The 19,469-nt window shown below is 39.3% G+C and overlaps 1 protein-coding gene across 3 annotated transcripts; it reads left to right on the top strand.

Annotated features, from left to right (window-relative positions):
- The first annotated feature begins 1,436 nt into the window (after positions 1–1,436).
- bcl3 (BCL3 transcription coactivator) lies at positions 1,437–18,674 on the top strand. Of its 3 annotated transcripts, none has more exons than XM_005736160.1 (10): positions 1,437–1,475; positions 2,491–3,137; positions 3,918–4,038; positions 11,132–11,240; positions 15,531–15,732; positions 16,414–16,502; positions 16,620–16,697; positions 17,031–17,198; positions 17,667–17,766; positions 17,855–18,674. In XM_005736160.1, exons 2-10 carry the CDS (start codon positions 2,666–2,668, stop codon positions 18,085–18,087), a joined length of 1,572 nt encoding a protein of 523 aa, XP_005736217.1. In that variant the 5' UTR covers positions 1,437–1,475; positions 2,491–2,665; the 3' UTR covers positions 18,088–18,674. The 3 variants fall into 3 exon arrangements, with proteins under 3 accessions (XP_005736217.1, XP_005736216.1, XP_013767061.1); XM_005736159.1 differs by lacking the exon at positions 1,437–1,475 and adding an exon at positions 2,332–2,397; XM_013911607.1 differs by lacking the exon at positions 1,437–1,475 and having other exon boundaries at positions 2,350–3,137.
- Positions 18,675–19,469: the final 795 nt, after the last annotated feature.

Here is a 19,469-nt window from a genome sequence, read left to right as displayed (position 1 = left end):
TGACCAAGGTAATCTGAACATGGCAGAGGGTGGGGTGGGATAAGATTAAAGATAAGAAGATGAGATGTGATTTTTGCATGTGTTTGCATTTTCAGGATTGCATGCAGAATTTGATATCAGGAAAGGTGGGTACCTGTAAGCGTAGCAGTAACATGAATTAACTGATGAGTCAATCTTCCTTTATCCCTAATCCCTTTGGGGATTGCTTGAATTCAGCTCTGATCTGCAGCCTGGTGATATCACCAACTCAAGGCAAGGGATAAACTAATCAAATATTTGAGACAAATGCTGACAATGTCAAATTAAGCCTTGTTTGAACTAAGGCAGCATTGTGGTGAAGGTGTTAGCACTCAACTCCACCATCTGGCTGGGACCCCGTGTTTGCACGGTTTCTCCCAGACATGCAGTTAGTGGGGTTAGGTTAACTGGTAATTTTTAAATTGCCCCCTAGGTGTGAGTGTGAATGGTTGTCTATATCTCTGTGTTTGCTCTGCGACAGGCTGTTGAGCTGTCCAGGATGTATGCAACCTCTCATCATTAGAGGATCCTTGAAAATTTCAAAAGGGAAGTTTACCTTTCAAAATCTTTTGTCACCTCTTCCTCATGAAATGTGTTTGCTTGCTATATGGCAGAAACAGCTTAAATTACTCTAAATAAAAGGTAGAAGCCATGGTCCAAGCATGTGGCTATGCTTGCACAGTGAACATATTTACAGTAACAGAAAGGAAAACACTAAATGCATTGTTGGAGTAGCTTGTTTCAGTAACCTGCTGGTTTCAGTAACTTTCTGGTAGCTGCACTACTTCTTTGCATAATGAGTTGAGTAGTTCAACTATTCCTTTGCTAGTCTTTGCTTACTGAAAACACAGAGAAATCTGGGGCATGACCTTGATATAGATCATGACATTGAACTATAAAGGTATGGCCAGCGCGTTTGTCAGGCAGGGCATCACCACAGATAGCATACAAAACGATGTCACACATTAATTCGTGGTCTGCTTTATAACTGTCACAATGTTGTTTTATTAGATGTCACAAAATTTAGAAGAGTCAAAAAGCTTGCAAGCTTGATTTTCAAACTATATAGATGCCTGGCACAGACATAGAGACCTACTTATTAGTGCTAACAAGAGGATGGATGGATAGATGGATGGATAGGACTACCCAAATTACTAGTCAGACAATTGCATTAAAAACGCTCCAAAAGCTATAGTAGGACCACAATTATGGACTTTAATTAAAATAAATTGTGCTGTTAAACTGGTTACTTTAATACTGGAGTCCATGTGGACTGACTTTCTTTAGGAGTCAGCCTGAAGTGGTCATTTGAGGAACTGCAGTTCCAATATTGCTTAATTTTCTTTAGCCCTGAAAGGTCTCATTTGGCCACCACCACATGGCTGTGCAGAGCATGCGCAGAAGAGCCCATAACTCACAGCATCAAGTAATCATGGATAGGCCTTCCAAATACACAGGTAAGTAACAAAATCTTAGGGAAGTTCATGCTTCTTTTAGAAGTTACTGCACGACTGGATGAACCTGCTTGAGCCTTCACCTGTTCTGTTCTCTGAGAGGTTGGTGTCTGACTGATTGCTATGGTTTAAGGCTCCTTGGGGCAGTATTTGTTGTGATTTGAGGATATATAGCTGAACCTGAATTGAATTATAAAAACCCCCAAAAAAGACAGAAAGCAAAGCAATATTCATGTAGTTCCCAGTTAATAGTGTGGCTATTCGTTTATTTACTCATGACCAGTCACTAGCAAAATAAAATATTTTGCTCTAAACTCGGCTGAGACAGCCTTAAAAAATTATTATGTTTGAATCTAGCATCAAGTCATCTTTTCCTTGACTTCGTCTTTGTAACAGAAAGGGTTGTTTTTTCATGTTTTGATAGTAGTTAGTAGTAATGGTTTCTGCAAGGTAATTTAATGAATACTTTGATTACCTTGCTAAACTGAAAGTTGCTCACAAATCAAAATTTGTATTGAATCCAAATTTAATGTTGAAACATTAAATGTGAAACAATGTTGAACTATTTTAAAAGAAAAAAGTTGTCACCTATTGATCATGTGCTGGACAGTCGATCGACAGTCGACTAGTGCCTCCGTGTTTGTTCTGCACATTGCTATTGCACAGAGTCTCTGAACAAGCAACGAGCCATGAACTTCTTGCGAAATTCGGTGTTAAATGTTTTTAACTTGCATGCAAAACAGACAGATGTCAGAAGTCGGAAATGCAAGAATGCTATGAATTCGTCGCTGTTTTCCTGCCTTTCTTAGTATAAAGTTAAGTGGTAGAATCGTTTTGTTTCGGTTTAAAGGGAAAGCACCGTGTCGCTCTGACACTTCATTAAAAGCAGATGAAAGTCGCGCAGCTGCACTCTACCTTGTCATAGGTGCACTAGGACACACATAAGTACCTTATCTCTTAGCGTTTCTTCACATGTAGACTATTTTATTTTTAATTTTTTGTGTTTTTCCCCCCACAGGTCATTGAATTCGAACGCTTATCTAAACCCCACTAGTGACTCAAAAGGAAACAGGGTGATGGTCTGATCGCTGTCCAGTTGATTTCATGGATATGGGAATTGCGCACGGTCGGTTCACTTTGCTTTGACTGATTCCAATAAACTTCTTCAGATCTCGAAGAATCTCTCCCAGTTGATGCCAAGGATCATGACCATGAACGGTACCCACAAGTCGGTTGCCCCAGTGCCGCTGGATTTGCGCACCAATGTCCGAGTGCGTGGGAACGCCGGGGGGACTCCAGCCTGTGGCTCCAGGGACGCTCGGGTAACAGGCGGTTCACCTGCACCTCCGGCGTTCACAGGGGCGGACAGTTTAGATGAAAACTGCCCCACGGTCAGAGGCGTATCGGTCTCACCAACCAGTACTTCTCGCAAGCGTCCAGCGGATAGATCTGCCTCACAGCTTCCTTTTAGGAAACGCCCGATTCCTGTCGAACCGGAGACCAAGAGACTGTCACCGTCTAAAGCAGAAAGAGAAGACCGATTTTCTCCTCCGGAAGATAAGACTTTAGCCGATCCCGTGGAAAGAGTCGGCATAGCACCAGTGACTCCCAGGCAGCTGGAAGGACAGATTCCAAATGGATACCCCATATGCTTTTTCCCTTACGGTAAGCCCTGCTGGCCAACATTAAGTCTAATACTGCAGTATGTTGTGCAACAGCTTTATTATTTTGTTTTGTTTTTAAATATTGTAAGTGTTTAAACCCCAAAGTAAGAATTGGACCATGAGACTATGAGACCATGAGATGTCTGTAAAATTACTATCTGAAGTTTTGATTTCACTGTTCTCCAAAGAAAAACGCATTGAATATTTGTTTGGTTTAATCAATAATACGTGAAATAGCAGCCTGTGGGTAAACTGATCAGACTAGCTGACAAAATGTAGGTTTGGAGGACAGAGCAAGGCACTACATGTTGGGGCATATCATTTTTGTGGTATTACAGGGCATTACCTGCTAATGCTGTTTTGATTTTTAAAACTGTGGCAACAGACAGCTCCTCCTCCCCTTTCTTTAGTGGTTTTCTCTGCCAGTGTGACATTGTGGCAGAAAAGACAGTGAAGTCAGAGACCATAGAGAAGCTACTGCTGCTGAAAATGCCCACTAAGCTATTTTACACCTACTGTACCCCTCATTAGTGTGTTCACTGCATGAATCAAAGTAGCTCACTGGGTCAGTTTATAACTGAATACAGCACACTCATATTTACAGTATATGACTTGTAACTTATCCACTTCCTTATTACAGAAATCACTTGCTTGCCAGGAGCTTTTCTAATTATTCATTTATATCTTCATCATTTCTCTTTTTTTTCTCTCTCCCTGCAAACTTCTTTTTATTTCTCTTTCTCATTGTTTCTATTTCTCATTCTGTGTCATCCCTGCTTAGGTCATTGCCCAGTGTTCTGCCTGCCTCATCTCTCAGAGCCAAATAATGTTGTGGCCCACCAAACTGAAAACGTCCTGGCTGGTATCGCTCAAGCAACAAGACAAGATGAAGATGGAGATACGTATGTTGATTATTTTCTTTTTCATTCTGATATTTGGGTGTCACTTTATGATATACAATCAATCCATCCATCCAGGTAACTGGTGTATATAGTAAACTTAAAAGATGATTCATCCACCTTGTGCATGATTGTGTCATTTGTCATTTTGAAAGTCATAACTTGGCACATTTTATGGATTTGAAAATTCAGCACAATCATTTCACTTCAAGAAATTTTCATTAGAGGGACTTCTAAGAGGATAATGGTTTGAAAATTGAGGTCTACTGTACAGTATGAGTCTGAGATTCAAGTCAATCCCAACTTCTCAGAAGTGGTGACTCATCAATTGCCAGATATGAAAGTTGCACTCAGCTTAAACTTTGTCAGAAAAAAGTTTATTGTTACAAAAAAATGTAAAGTTTAAATCTGACTCATATTGTCATTTTTAAACCGTATAACATGGCCAGTGACAGTAAATAGAAGGACATATGCAACAAGTTCAGACTCATCCTCAACACCATGAACATTAAAATCACAAACTGTATGTAAAAGATGGCCATGGTATAATGATTGCAACTTTAGCTTCATGATGGTGGTCATTTGGGAGCAAAAAGTTTCTATAGATATAAAAAGGACATGGAGAGTTAACTTCACAGTGCCACTTAGCTAGCTTGGTTAGGAAAGCGTGTGGGTATATCACATACATATGGGAGTCAATATGAGTTGATTTAACTTAAAATAGCTAAGTCAACTAACATGCATGTACATGTTGGCTTCATTTTTCAGCTCCTGACCACGCCTCTTAATTCAAACATGCAAATGATAGCAAGTGATTATATTTAAGCTATAGGTTTCACACATATTCCATTATCTCAATGTGTTTTCCAGTGTATAGGTGTATGAGTACGCATCCTAACCCAGTTTCACAACAGACGTTTTGAGTTTCACCGTAGGAAAACCATATGCAGTTAATGATGCTTTTGTTTGATTCAACTTTCCCAGTCACCCTTCGTAATGCGACGATACCCCTGAAACTAAAGCAGCTGCATGGAATTGTGCAGTCATATTATTCCTACTGTATTATATATCAAAGTGTTTTTATTAGAAAGCTTTCTAACATTAATCATGTATCACAACTTCTTACCAAAAATCGAAAGGCCCTTGTGATGAAAACGTGCAGTCTGATCATTACTATTGCTTTCACGTTTTTAAGTCTAAACTAAGTTCTCAAGGAAAACTGTTCACTTCAATAAGATGTCAGTGCAAGTGATTTACGAGGAACAACCCAAACAACATTAATGTCAATGTCCTGCTGTCGAAGACAAAACTTCTGCTGTTGCACAATCTGGACGTGAGATATCAGTAGCGTTCTTTGTTTATTTGATCTCCATGACTCACCTGACTGTGCATACTGAGTAGGTACAGTCAGTCAGTGTGCCCTCCCATTATTGACTGCATTTTCACTTCATGTAAGAAAAACTGGTTCACTGCTGATAAGGACTTATTGAGATTAACATACCTAACATATTAACCTGGAAGCTACAGGTATACTATAGATCTAGGCTGAGAGTGATTTGTTGGTATTCACATGTTGAACAATCCAGAGTCAGCTGACTGGTCCCTCGAGGCGTGAGGTGGTGGTAGTGAGAATACACAGGGCACCAGAGGAGTTTTCGAGACCACATGAATGCAAATATTAAACTTTAACGCATGGTTACTTTACTTTGTCAAAATCTACCACCCACACACTAATAAACTACAGAAATTCATACAAAGACACAAAGAATCATGTGACCGAAAGCAAAGCATGTCCAAGAATTTATTGGCACTTTGATCATGCAGTTTCAAAAAGTATCATCATCATTTGCATTCACTCAAAAAAACCCAAACCTCATGATGACCAATATTTAGCCGAGCCACAAGTTAAGTCCCGTGGTATCTTACAGCTGCTTATTATCTCATATTTGCTTTGTAACTGCAATGACATATCCATCTTTAACAGATGGTTCCACGGAAGTAGATGAATGCATGTCTCAGATCAAAAAAAGCTTTAAAAACAACAGTTTTTATTTTATATTCTATTAAAGTAAGTTTTGTTTTTTTTAAACCACCTTTGACATCTTAGCTGTGCTCTGATTTTATTTTATTTTATCTCCACTTGTGCACCTCACAGTTGTACACTAAACTTGCTGTGTAGGCATAATGCAAATCAAAAGTCTGTCTCATTAGCAGAAACTCGGTGCAAGACAGATTAAGTGCAGAAACCTTACACAACACCTAGTCCCTTTGCTTTCGCAGGCATCGGTTACCTTCTTGTTGCTTTGTGGTTGTTTAAAATTTTGTGTGAATTCTTCAGAAAGAAACATTTACAGCACCCTCTCGTTTTTCACACTGTATGCATATGAGTGTGAGTGTGTGTTTGTGTGTGTGTGTATGTATGTGCGTGTATACATAATGTGTTTGATGGTGAGCATGCGCCTGCTTTTACGTCAATGGGATTTGTTCTCAGCGCCTCTGAGCCCCTTAGTTTCGGGAAAACCAGTGAGTGCTCAGTTTTAAAAAGCTGTTGTGGTTTTTCTCAGGTGTCTCTGTCTCTCTCTTTTCTTCTCTGTGTTTTTTAAATGAATGGGCTCAAAAAACCCAAACATCCGCTCTTGACTTCCTCATTTACCGCTTTCTTTCTATCAGGTTCATCTCTCTCTCTCTCTCTCTCTTTCTCACTCTCTCTCTCTCTCACTCCTCTTTTCTGTTCTGTTACACTGTCATTTCAATGGAAGATGTGCAAAGCTGTTGATTTATTTACAGCTCCTACATGCATGCTTCCAGTCAGTCAGTTACATAGTTACATACCATGACATACATAGTTTAGCAATGCTCTTATTCAAACTGCATTTATTCAGCTTTATCAGCTTGCATCCATTCAGTGCATAGGTTTAAACTGACACATTTAAGTTCGATTAGATGAAAACTAAAAAATTATTAGGTTTGTCCTCTGGGAACATGGATATTTGAGTTGTGTTTAGATGTAAGTTTATCAGTTGAAAAACTCTAAACTGGAATTTCTGTTTTCTTTCTCTTTTTGTGTAATGGTGAGATGGTCTTGAGAACACTAACTTGTACTTAATCTTGAAAGTCCACAAAAATGATAAGACTTAATCACTTATCACTTGCATGTGAAGGATCACTTTTGTTAATGTAACCAGTCCATCCATCCAAGGCCTTTTCTGGTTGAGGACATATAGAAACATATAAAAACTTTGAAAGACCTTCAGAAAATCTGGAGAACTATTATTGAAGACCACTGGCTCTGGTGGCTCAAGACTTTTGGATAGTCCTGTAAAGCCGTTTTACATTAGTTGGCACTGATGGTGCCTCCACAGATATGAAAGTTCAAGATCTTATAGAATTATGAGTGCTTTTGATTGAACTCTAACAGCTAGTATTTCTCCTCTTTAACTTGCATCCATCCACGATTAAAGGATTTAAAATGTGAGTCAGGCCAGAACTGCTTTACTTTGCATAGTAAAGTTTTTAACTTGCTCTAGTGGATGCAATGACAAACAGTATATTTATATAATAAACTACTTGCTCATCAAAGTTCCCACGTAAATATATTTGCACCATCATAGACTGAAAGTAGTATAATTGTTAATGACGAGCACAGTAGGATGTGAAGTAAGTCGTCATTTCTTGTTAACTGGACTGTGGTGTGACTCTGCTTCTCCTTTGTTTACTACACGTTCAAACTGACACATCATCTCATTGCTCAGCTGGTCCACAGACCACAGGAAATGTTAGGCTTCAGTCTGATCATTCAGTCTGGCTGCACTCTCACCCTCCATACCAAACAGGATACCACATGCCTTCTCTCTCTCTCTCTCTCTCTCTCTCTCTCTCTCTCTCTCTCTCTCTCTCTCTCTCTCTCATACACACAGTTACCATCTGTGTTAAGCTTGGGACTCCTGTGTGCGTCAGGGCTGCTGGGCCTGGGGTTATCTGGGGCTGTGGTCTGCCCCACTTCCAGGAACAAGAAACAGTGCAGTTTCATCTTAAGAGAAAAGAGACACATAGATGATGATATAAAAGGGCTGAGCAAGATAAACAGAATGATAATAGGCATACATAGAGGCAAAGGATCTGAATATTACGTTTGTTAAGGGTTATTGATGAATGATCCAAAGATAAATCTATTTTTCACACTTTTCTCAGGGCTCAGAATCACAAAACTCTGCTAAAGTCATATATGAATTGCCTGTCACTATGTTTGAGACCAGGTATACTGTGCCATGAATGATTATCTCCTTTACTGTAGTGTTTATTGTGGAGACACTGCAGGTGCTTTTTAAAGCTAGTTATGGGTAGCCAATAACATGTACAGTAAATATAACCAAACCTTTGTTGATGCAGATTTCTTCACTTTGCTGAGCTTAGTTACAGGAACAGGGATCTGCTGAGGGAAGAACCACCCTGCACACTTGACATACAAAATTGTTTATTGCAGTCACACTTGAAAACTACTCTTGCACAGAGAACATTTGTTTTGCCTTGCTTAAGCGTGGCTTTTAGAATTAAGCATGCATATACATATGCACAGATGGTTTATCTACTTTTTGCATTTATTTTGCATTCTTTTAGTACACACACACACACACACACACACACACACACACACACACACACACACACACACACACACACACACACACACACATTTCCTGCAACTGCCAAGTGAATGTTGGTTACAGAACACACTTTGAAGGAATATTTATGATCATTAAATGCCAGGACACAGATAAACAAAAAATTATACTGGGGAAATCTTAATATGTAGTATGTAATGTTGAAAATTGTAATCAGTTTAAGCTATTTCTTTCCAAGCGCGACTCTTCTTTAACTTAACTTTGTGTCACTGGGACACATCTCACTTAACTGAGAGTGTTGCAAAGTGTTGCAAGTGCTTTTGTCATTATATGAACTTATTTTTTTGACCTCATATTGCCTTCAAAGGTACTTTTAACTTATTCTAAAGAACTGTCTCTGTTTCCTGTTGCATAATTGCACTGTATGTCTGATTATGACTTATCTGTTGAAGCTGACTGAGCAAAACTAAAGAAAGCCCCTGTCAGAAACCATACGGCTTAATAACTAGATTTCAGTGCACATAGACCAAGATAGAGGAAAAAGAATGCTGTCTTTGTTAGTGACAACAGGAAGTGACATAAAACTTGTCTGGGTCTTACTGGAAGCTGCTTCTTCTGATAGAGCACAAAAAGAAAAATGTGAAAACTGATAAACTGTTTTCTACAACATGCCTCTGCACCACCAATCAGTTTCCTGCCCTTCCCTGCCCCAAACCCCGCCCTGTGTTTGTTCATTTGCTTCATGTATAGATCACAGACAGTGGTTTCTTGATAAGGTTGTATGATAAAGGAACTGTGAGTCAGCGCTGTACATCTACTGAACTTGTCAGTGCAACTTTCAGTGTTATAACTTATATCAAGTGATCAAGCAGAATTGGCTGATTTTGATCAAAAAACAAACTTTAGTCCTCCACATGTTAAGTTTAAAGGCCACAAAATAATCGCCCCCTTCTTTGGTTATCGCAGGTTAGCTTAGTTTAGCATACATGCTAACGACAGGGAGAAAACAATTAAAAAGTACAATTATGAAGATGCTATGTCTCAGTCATTTAATCTATATATAAATGTGCTGTACATGTTAAAATAAAACAAACAAAAAGTTTGTTGCCACAGTAAAGTTGCCGGGCAACCATCTAAGACGTTTTTCCAGGCACTGACTTAGTCTGGCACATCGCTTTAGCAAAACCACAGCTGTTGTTTTTCGTTTTTACATGCTAGGTGTTAATTAAGGTGTTTTTACACTTGCACGGAAGTTATGAACTTTTACCTGAGGACGATGCATGGAGAATTCAGTTGTCATTTATAAGTGGATTGGACTTTAAAACTGCCAGCTTCCTGTCTAAAGTTCATGTAATATATACTTGTGACAGTCTGACAATAGCACAAGTAATAGTCTGGTGACCTGGTTCTCCTACTTCTTCAATAGGCCATGTGTGAACAAAGCTTCATTGTGCTTTAGTGTGTAAGTGCTACTAGGTGGCTTCTAATAAAGACTCAGCCAGGCTCGCTATTGTTCCATTTCCACTTGTTGTTTTAAGTTGTTTATGATGGGGATACATTAATTTTAAAGGTTAATTCTGTATATGATGTAAAGAACTGCCATTACTCATGCAAGCACATAATCACACAGTAGTTTTGCAGTTTAATCTTGTTAACCTATCCAAAAGGTATTGTTTTATATACTAGAGGACATACAATGTTATAAACAAAGCAAGCATTCATGAACGTGGCTGAGCATTTTTGCTTTGGAGTCAATACTGAGAGCCCAGGTTTCACAGTAAGAAAATGAAATAAAAGAAAACAGTTCTGTCAGCTTGCAGAGCGAGACTAACTTGTCAGGCTTGGTAATTTGGAACAAGTCTTTGCTCATGTGTGTGTCTGTGTATGTCTATGCTCCATCTCTGGAAATGCTTCTGGAGTTGACTATAACTCATTACTTTACACATGTTGCATTATGCCCAACAGTATGTTTCCTAACAAGTAAATAGCTTTGGTTTGACGAGAACTTTATCGTCTGCAACAACTTGTTATACGCTATCCAATACACTTCCTGCAATTTAAAAAAAATTAAATGATTTTCTTCTCCTGACTAATATTGTGGGTTGTGCGCATGTGCTGCCTTCTTTTATTTAGCACAATAATTAGTGAGTGAGTGAGTGAGTGAGTGAGACTCACAGATGCAGAGGGAGAGTGGTTGCAGGTTTCTGACAAGAGGTCAGGAATGAGGCACACACTAATTTCCATATATGTACATATATTGATTCATATTGGGGAAATAGTGAAGAGTTACATGTACCACTTTTTCAGCCATGAAGGGGTTTTGGGATTGGGATTTGGTTGAAAAGAGATTAGCTTTTAAGGGTTTGATCAATGATAATCAGGTTGAAAATGAGAAATAGGTTGTGTTAAATCCAATTTGAAAATGCAACACTTGTTGACTGTGTCATTTTTTTGTGTGCATGTGTCCTTCACAGAGCTCTCCACATAGCCGTGGTCCAGGGAGCATTGGCCATAGTCTCCAACCTCATCCAGCTCTTGGTGTTGGGTCATAAAGACATTGATATCTACAACAATCTCCGTCAGGTAAAACAGATGTATTGATAAAGCTACTGACAAATATACACATGCACACAGTTCTGACCATTAAATGCCAGGAGACAGAGCTTTTATAGTCATAGGGATTTGCAAAGAAATTTAAATAGTTTAAAGCGAAGAATCTTTGCTGATTATGGAGCTGTTGGCATGTGTGGACATGTGCACGCTTGCAGAAAAAGCTTAGCATGTAAAACAGCCTCAGCATGCACAATATATTTCCCCATCTCACCCTTCTGATAACACTTACATGGAAAAGAAAGAAAGAGGAAGTGAATTGGTTTCCTCCTTGCCTTGCAGTGCATTATCACACACTTACGGTCATGGCAGCTGAAGGTTGTGCAGTGGAATTCACCCTTCCCGGTTTCTCCACCTGTACTTGCCACAAGCCAAAGCCATGCACATTCTGGGAAGGACTATGTGTGATTTCCAGTGTTCTGTATTTTGCACATGGTTTTCTAGTGGTCACTTTCTGTATATGTAGCAAGGGATTTTTCAGTGTTTACATGTAGGATTTACCATGTTGTGAAATTCAGAAAGAAGAAAGCCAATATGATTAATTGGCACAAAAATGACTCACACTAACTCCCAGAAACCTTACACTGATACACAGCAAAATCTCCAGTGTTAAATTAACACTGGAGAGTGTCTATATGGGTCCACTCCTCTGAGTGTTAAATACAACACTGTTGAGTGTTAAATTAACACTTTTGACAGTGTTATATGTTTAAAAGTAACCTAGTCAGTTTTGAAGATTAACAAAGACTAACACTGAGCAGTGCTGATTTTCTAACACTGGAAAATAACTCAAAATGTTAGAAATATGCCAGTGTTAGAAAATCAGCACTGCTCAGTGTTAGTCTTTGTTAATCTTCAAAACTGACTAGGTTACTTTTAAACATATAACACTGTCAAAAGTGTTAATTTAACACTCAACAGTGTTGTATTTAACACTCAGAGGTGTGGACCCATATAGACACTCTCCAGTGTTAATTTAACACTGGAGATTTTGCTGTGTACCTAGTGTGTTTACCTTAAGTAAAAAAAATGTTCATATGCAAAATTACACAGTAAAATTTTCAAAAGCGCCTTTTAAACTTGTATTTTGCACATGTTTTCATTTGTGCAGGGCAATTTTGGATTTTTAATGTGAAAAACTGACAAATAGATCCAATGCAGTTTCACTAGGGTGACTTTTCCCCCCAAAAATGATGGAGCAGTGCAACTCCCTACTTACTCTATCAACATGTTTTATTGGGATTGTGTATATGGAGTTGCTTTTAAGTGTTTCCCAATCCAGGGCTGTCCCAGGCACTGGTGCCAAGCCAACAGTTCAACATTCTTTTCTCCTTTGTTGTCTCCTGATTTCTGCTGGCTTTCTCTTTTCCACTCCTCAATAGAAAAGCAACCAAGCTTTTTCAGAGCTTCAGTTCACAAGTCTGGAGTTTGTTCTCAAGTGTGGGGTTTCACACCACATTGAACGCCACAGGCAAGCTTACCAGAAATAATGCTTGTGCTATCATCAGTTGTTGTCTCTCCTCATCGCTGAGGCTTGACAGCATAGGTTTTATGATATCCTGTGTTTGCCCTATGTATGAAAATGCATGCACGCAATACACACACTCACACACACATACATGCACATACACACTCACATTTGAAGTCATACACAGTTATAACCAAAAAGGGAGATTTACAGGCATAGGTCCCGCCACAGTCATTTGCCTACCAGATTATGTGGTTTTGACTGAAAACCAGGCACAATGAATAAACTTATCAACATGAAGGTAGGGAACTTTTTAAATTTTAAAAACACTGAGTTCACTTCGTAGTCCAGGAGACACAGGCCATTTTCTAATACAAAAAAAACCAGGCACAATTAAAATACAACTTATCCAATGATGACAAATCCTGAGTTTCTGTGGTTTTGCATATGGAACATTTTGACAGAGTGTTACTATCAGTATTGTAACTGAAGAGCAGTGCAAGTGTCACGGCATGATTTGCCTTCCACTCCCAGAACTACAACAATAGTATAGAGACAGCTGTTTGATACTCCCACATGCTATCAGCTACACAAACACATACTACAATGGTAAATGGTATACGACAGCGGATAATGTAGCGTGATGCTGACACTGTGGGGTTTGGGGACTAAATCCTTTGGGGCCACCCACACTAAAACGTGCACTGACTGCCATGTGGATTAGAACAGAGACTACCATGTGGACGTGTTACCGTTACAGTGCAGTATGCGGTTGGCAGTTTAACAATTGAATAATTGTTTTCTTTTTGTTTATGGTACGTTGGTGGTATGCCATTTTATTTTTCAGTGTGAGCGTGTGTGCATGTGTGTGCACAAACAAGGCATCCGTGTGCGTTTGTGTGTACTTTAGTGTCCTCGTTCCGAGAAGTCACATGACCCCTCCCTCCCCCCCGCCTTGCTTTGGGCTGTTTCTCAACATACCTTGCAGTGAGGTTCAGAGGGTAGTTTACAGGGACTTTCCCTTCATGCGCGTGCCTCTCTCTCTCTGTCTCACTTGTGTTGTTTCTCTATCTCCCTCAGTCTCTCGCTCTCTTTTTTTATATCTCTCACTGCATATATCTTTGGTTATAGAATTTGGTTTCTAACCATAGTTGATGAACTGACTGATCATATCAGTGTAACTGTCAACAACACTGACGTAAGCATGTGATGTTTATTTGTGCAATAGGCCTGGCTTTACCCTCTTGTGCTCACAGCAGAAGACAAGTCTTTGGCGCTTTGTGCTGCCTTCCCCTTGTTTGGAACTGCCTGGGGTTGTTTTTCATGCCTCCAAACCTCTACTGCTGTCATCTTTTTACCTCATCCATGATGATCCACTCATCTTTCGGGAATGTAAGCCTATGAGGACAGACCCAAGGGAAAGAGAAGGGATTTTCCCTTGTTCTCCTGTCTTTCCCTTGGACTCCCCTCTGCCACTTCCGTTTTTTTCCCCTTGTTCTCCACCCCTTCATTCCCTTCCTACCCTTCCTCTTATCTTGGCTGAAATTTAGTTTAGTCACTGTGAAATCTATTACAGGAAACCAAAGCCAGAGCCTGCCAGCTCTAAGGGGGTCTATATTAAAGGCCATAAAAGGCCTTAGTGGTAAAGTAATATCGAAAGGGATTTAAGACATGTCCTTAATGGCGTTTGGGAAAAGTTAATAGTATGGTAGCATTTCATAATATTGTTCTATAGTAAATGTTTATAGCAGAAAGTTCAAATACTGGAAATCTTTCAGGGAACATGATTGTGTATATGACTGTGTACTTATGCATGTTTGTGAGTCATAGGATTCAGGGAAGTTGCATTGACACATTGGAGGAATTCCACAAAGATGTTCTCCCACTGCTACCCTACCTACTTTAATAGTCTTTACTGGAACGAACTCTCTGTGCACAGACACACACACACGTTAGTAGTAACACAGCAAAAGTGAAACTTGGAGAAGCAGTCCGTTCCTACTTGCTGCATTTATTGTGTAACTAGAATAGCAGCTAAAAAAGTCCAGGTTTAAATACTTCCCTTTTATGACTGAACTATGAACTAAGGATTGCTTAATGAACCCCAGGTTGCCTGCGCCCTCCCGAGCCTTAATTGACATAATATAAACAGGATGATACATGGTGACCTCACCCACAGGAACATCCTAGATTGCTAAAGGGATTTTTGTCAGTGCTTACAATATTCATCCAGGCAAACACCTGGTGAACAGTGACTTTTGCTTTTCCCGGCATTGTCGACTGCGGTTCAGAACAGGTTCTTCCTCATTTTCAGTTAATCACAAAGTCTGATGCTTCTACTCTTGTTGACAGTGTTTGTTCTGTAAGATATATTAATTTAAGTGCTGAAAACTTTGCACTTAGTGAGTGTATTTGTGTAAATCTAGGAATACACATGCATAGGTGAAGCCAGCTCATGGTCATTGTGTGTTTCTTCTAGGTGTTGATGTGTTCTTGCTTCTTTTTGTTGTTGTTGTTGTTTTGTCTCATTGACCTTTAACCTGTTGAACAGGTTATAGGTAAACAGAGGCCTTTACAAGAAAACACCGCGTTCTTAACTTCACTGACAAGAATAGTTATCGTAAATTAGCCAAAGTAAACACTGTGCTTTTTTATGTCAAGTATGTATTTCCCTTGTTTGTGGGCTTTGTGAAAAAACCAAAAGCTTGAGAAACACTGCACTGCATCTTTATGGTTATCAGCTGTGATATATCTGGCTTGTTTAAACTATAATTTTTGTTGTTATTCCCCCTCAGACTCCCCTTCATCTGGCAGTGATAACTAAGCAGGCAAACATGGTGGAAGCTTTGTTGAAAGCAGGGGCTGACCCTGCAGCCTTGGACCGTAATGGGCAAACAGCGCTCCACCTCTGCTGTGAATATGACCAGCGGGATTGCCTGTCTGTAGTGCTTTCGATGCCATCATCTGCCACCTGCCTTGAGATCCGAAATTTTGATGGTGAGTTACTAAAGATACTTCTTGGCATGTATTACACTAAAAGGGTTGCTTACACCTCTTTAGCTCTCACTAAGTGTGATAAAGCCTGTAATTATTTGCAAGCATCTTTTTATCTCAGATTATTATAATTTTTGATTTAGTTTAACTGATTCATAAAATATCAAATTAAACATGGTTGGCTAGCAATCAAATTATACTTCCTGATATATTTTCTGTTTATTTTTGTTGTTCTTGTCACATGCCCCCTGTATTTGTGACCCAGTTTACGTTTACATCTATCAGTTGAAACATGTGCACAACCAGGTGAAGTGAATTAAAAACCGCTGACACAGTTTCCAGACTGAAAGCGCTCTGAAAAGAAAATTGCATTACTACATTACTACAGTGAATACACCTATTCTTATAATCTCCTTAACTGCCTTAACAGTCTGTTGGTGGGTATGAAAAATGTAAAGCCACCCTCAGGTATGGGTTGGGTTGGTTGTTTTGGGTGTGTGGGTGGGAAGAGGACATTTCCTTCCTTTGTGGTCTGGTGTCAGTGTAGTGTCGCATTGCCAAATCTCCAAGCAGCTTTGAAGACATTTATTTGTACCTCTGTAACTGATATCTGTTTTTTCAATGCGTAAAAAATCTGAACATGAATATAAAATGCAGGCTTTTCCTTTTTTTTATTATTCTTAGGTTTGAGCCCTCTCCATCTGGCTGTTCTGCAGGGCCGTAAGGATTTGGCAAGAATGTTACTGGATGCTGGAGCTGACATCAATGCCATGGTCAGTCCCTGTTGTACCGACTCAGCACTGTGGGTTTCACAGCATCACGGCTTTTTTGCATTTCCGCTCTGCATTCTCTGACTTTTCCCATGGTGCTTTTTTTTTCTCTCTAATCAGGACATCAAAAGTGGCCAGAGTCCTCTCATGCATGCTGTGGAGAGCAATAACGCAGACATGGTCCACTTCCTCATTGAGGTAATGAATTTGTGTGGGTAGAAGAGGGGAGAGAAGGGTTGTGACTCAGCAGAGTTAAATAATTCTGCTTTTCTCTTTCCACCTCATTATCAGTGCATAGTTTTGTATTCTTTTTTCTTCTTAGGGTCCTTTTTAAAGTATTGCAATATAATTGTAGTTTTTCTTTATTTTTAGAGTTTAGCAGCTATGCTGTATATGTGAATCTTTTCTCCTTTCTTCATCACAGACTGCACTCAACCTCTTTGGGACATTATCTCTTGTTTCATTTTCTAAGTTACCGACATCTACTCTGGCTTCCTTTATGAATCATTTTCTGGTGATTTTCTGTTGCAGAATAGATGTGATGTCAACAGCCAGTCATATAGTGGGAACACGGCCCTACACAGCGCTTGTGGCCGAGGTCAGGTGGAGACAGTGCGGCTGCTGCTGAAGAGTGGAGCTGACAGTAGCCTCAAGAACTACCACAATGACACCCCAGTGATGGTGGCCAAGAACAAAAAAGTGAGTGAGGCGATGACAAAGAGGAAAAACAATAAATATAATGGACATTGCTGTAATTCCATTGATACAGTGTTGTTCCTTTTATTCTGTTTTATGGTTGTATGTTCCTGCTTCTTGTGCTGGAAAACAATAAACCTCCTAAAGGTTACTGATCTAACAGTAAATCACTTCCTTATATTTGTACAAATTTTCAGTCTCTCTCTATGATTTTACTATGGGAATTCACAGCTATGTGTTACATAATTTATGTCAGAACAGATACAAACAGTTGCAAAACCTACTTGGCCTAGCTCTTGTTAGTGGGAAGAAAGAGTTGAAGCCAAAATGGGAAGTAAATGCGTGTATCGTTCCCTCTAGAGGCCAAACTTGAATAGTGCACCATTTCCCTCTAGTTATTTTAGTATATCACTATGAGACTTATTTTAAGTCACGTACAAAGTTTTTAATGAACAATAAATTGTTTTACAGATAGCAGATGTGTTACGAGGAAGAGGCTCCAGGCAAATAAGAGTCCAAGATCAGCACTGTATGTCAGTCTCACCAGTTGAGAGCAACCTAACAGAAAACGGTGAGGAGCATTCAAGCGTCTTTTTGTCTCACACACAGAAACAACAAAAGTTGCAGTATTTAATTTATACTCTGTGCTTCTCCTTTAGGGTCTCCATCTCCCAGCCATAGTCGTGGGTGCTCACCTTCAACTACGCCACACATTGTTCATCAGAATGCTTCCCACTCTCCAGAGACTTCCATTTTACGATCTCAGACTTATTTTCCAGTAAGACTTACATCTATGTCCACACAGTCGAGCATCAAGGAAGCAATCAGACAACATCATGCTGGAGAGGGCTTCACCCAATGGGATGGCGGGGCAGGAATGGACTGCACCTGAAATTAGGCCAAACCTCCCATTTTTCTTCCCTGGACAATCATAGTTTGTGTCCTTTCTCAGGCTTTCATGCCTTGACAGACTTGCCTGCAACCTCCCTGCTTAGCTTGCTGCTTCTAAGGAGACTCCGGTCCTGTACTGACTCTTTGAAAACTGGGGAGTGAAACACTGCTGGAAAACTATGCATCAGTAGAAATATTCCACTGCATGCATTCAAGACTGAACATAAAAAAACATTTTTTAAAACTATGTACAGACATGAGTAAATGACTGCTACGGACCAAAGCTCAGTGAACTCAGAGTCCCATCGTAAAAGTATTTCTAGGCACTTTGTCTTAATTTCTGATTAGCAGATTAGAGGGGATGATGGTATGCAACAAATGTACCTGGCCTTACTTGAACTGTGGATATTGCATTAAGAGTGTCTTCATCATTATGCCACCAAGACTTCTTAAGTTTGCAGTATCCTTGTAAGACTTATATATTGCACAGTCAAATACCTGGTTTCCTTTCTTTTGATAATCTGTGCACAGGCATTGTACCTCTTATGTCTGTTAGTGTGCGTGTTGATGTGTTTTTTTAATGTTAAAAAAATGTAGATATTTTTATAAATAAAAACAATAAAACATAAAAATATAATAAAACAATATAATAAAAAATGTGATGTCTTGCTTTAGCTTTATTATTCACCTTAAACCTTTTTGTGATCAAGTATTTATGTAACAAGAAGAAAAGATTAAAAAGGGGTATGATGACAGGCACACAGGTGACAGAACAGGATGTGAGACAAAACAGTTTCCATCCCCTCTTCACTTTCCTTTTTTTAACCAAGCCGCTCTACGCCCACCCACAAACCCCTAACACAATAAGCAAGGGTAGCACGAGGGAAATGAAACACCTCACTGCTGCCAAAGCATCATCTGAACATTACAGATAAATCACCAATGTTTAAACACAAAGCAAAATAGATGATTATACAAATCTCTTCAAAATAACTCAAGATAGCCAAGAACACAAAAAACAAATTGCCAACAGCATCTATAATAACACAGATTTTCTCTGTCAGCTTTGACAAAAACATAACACCTTTTTTGTTTGGACATAATATAACTGTGGTGCGGAAAGCTCCACCTGTGCAATATCCCAGTAATAATAGAGCCATTCCCATACTAACAGCATTTGTGAAACTCATGAGACCAGCTAACAACGGGTGCCTGTTATCTATAGTTGGCTCCAAAGAGGATGCGATATTGATTAATAGTAAAATTTTTATTCTCTGTTTTAACAACCACAATAAGAATTCACACTGGTATTTGTTATATGAGATGTACGACTTGTGCATAAATTTAAGGCTATCAGATACTGGTTTGGATTTCTGGATGACA

This window comes from Pundamilia nyererei, unplaced genomic scaffold, assembly GCF_000239375.1.
Source record: "Pundamilia nyererei isolate P.nyererei 1_Seehausen unplaced genomic scaffold, PunNye1.0 scaffold00067, whole genome shotgun sequence".
Lineage (NCBI taxonomy): Eukaryota > Metazoa > Chordata > Actinopteri > Cichliformes > Cichlidae > Pundamilia > Pundamilia nyererei.
Note: the sequence above shows the minus strand (reverse complement) of the source record. Positions and strands in the feature narration are given on the sequence as shown.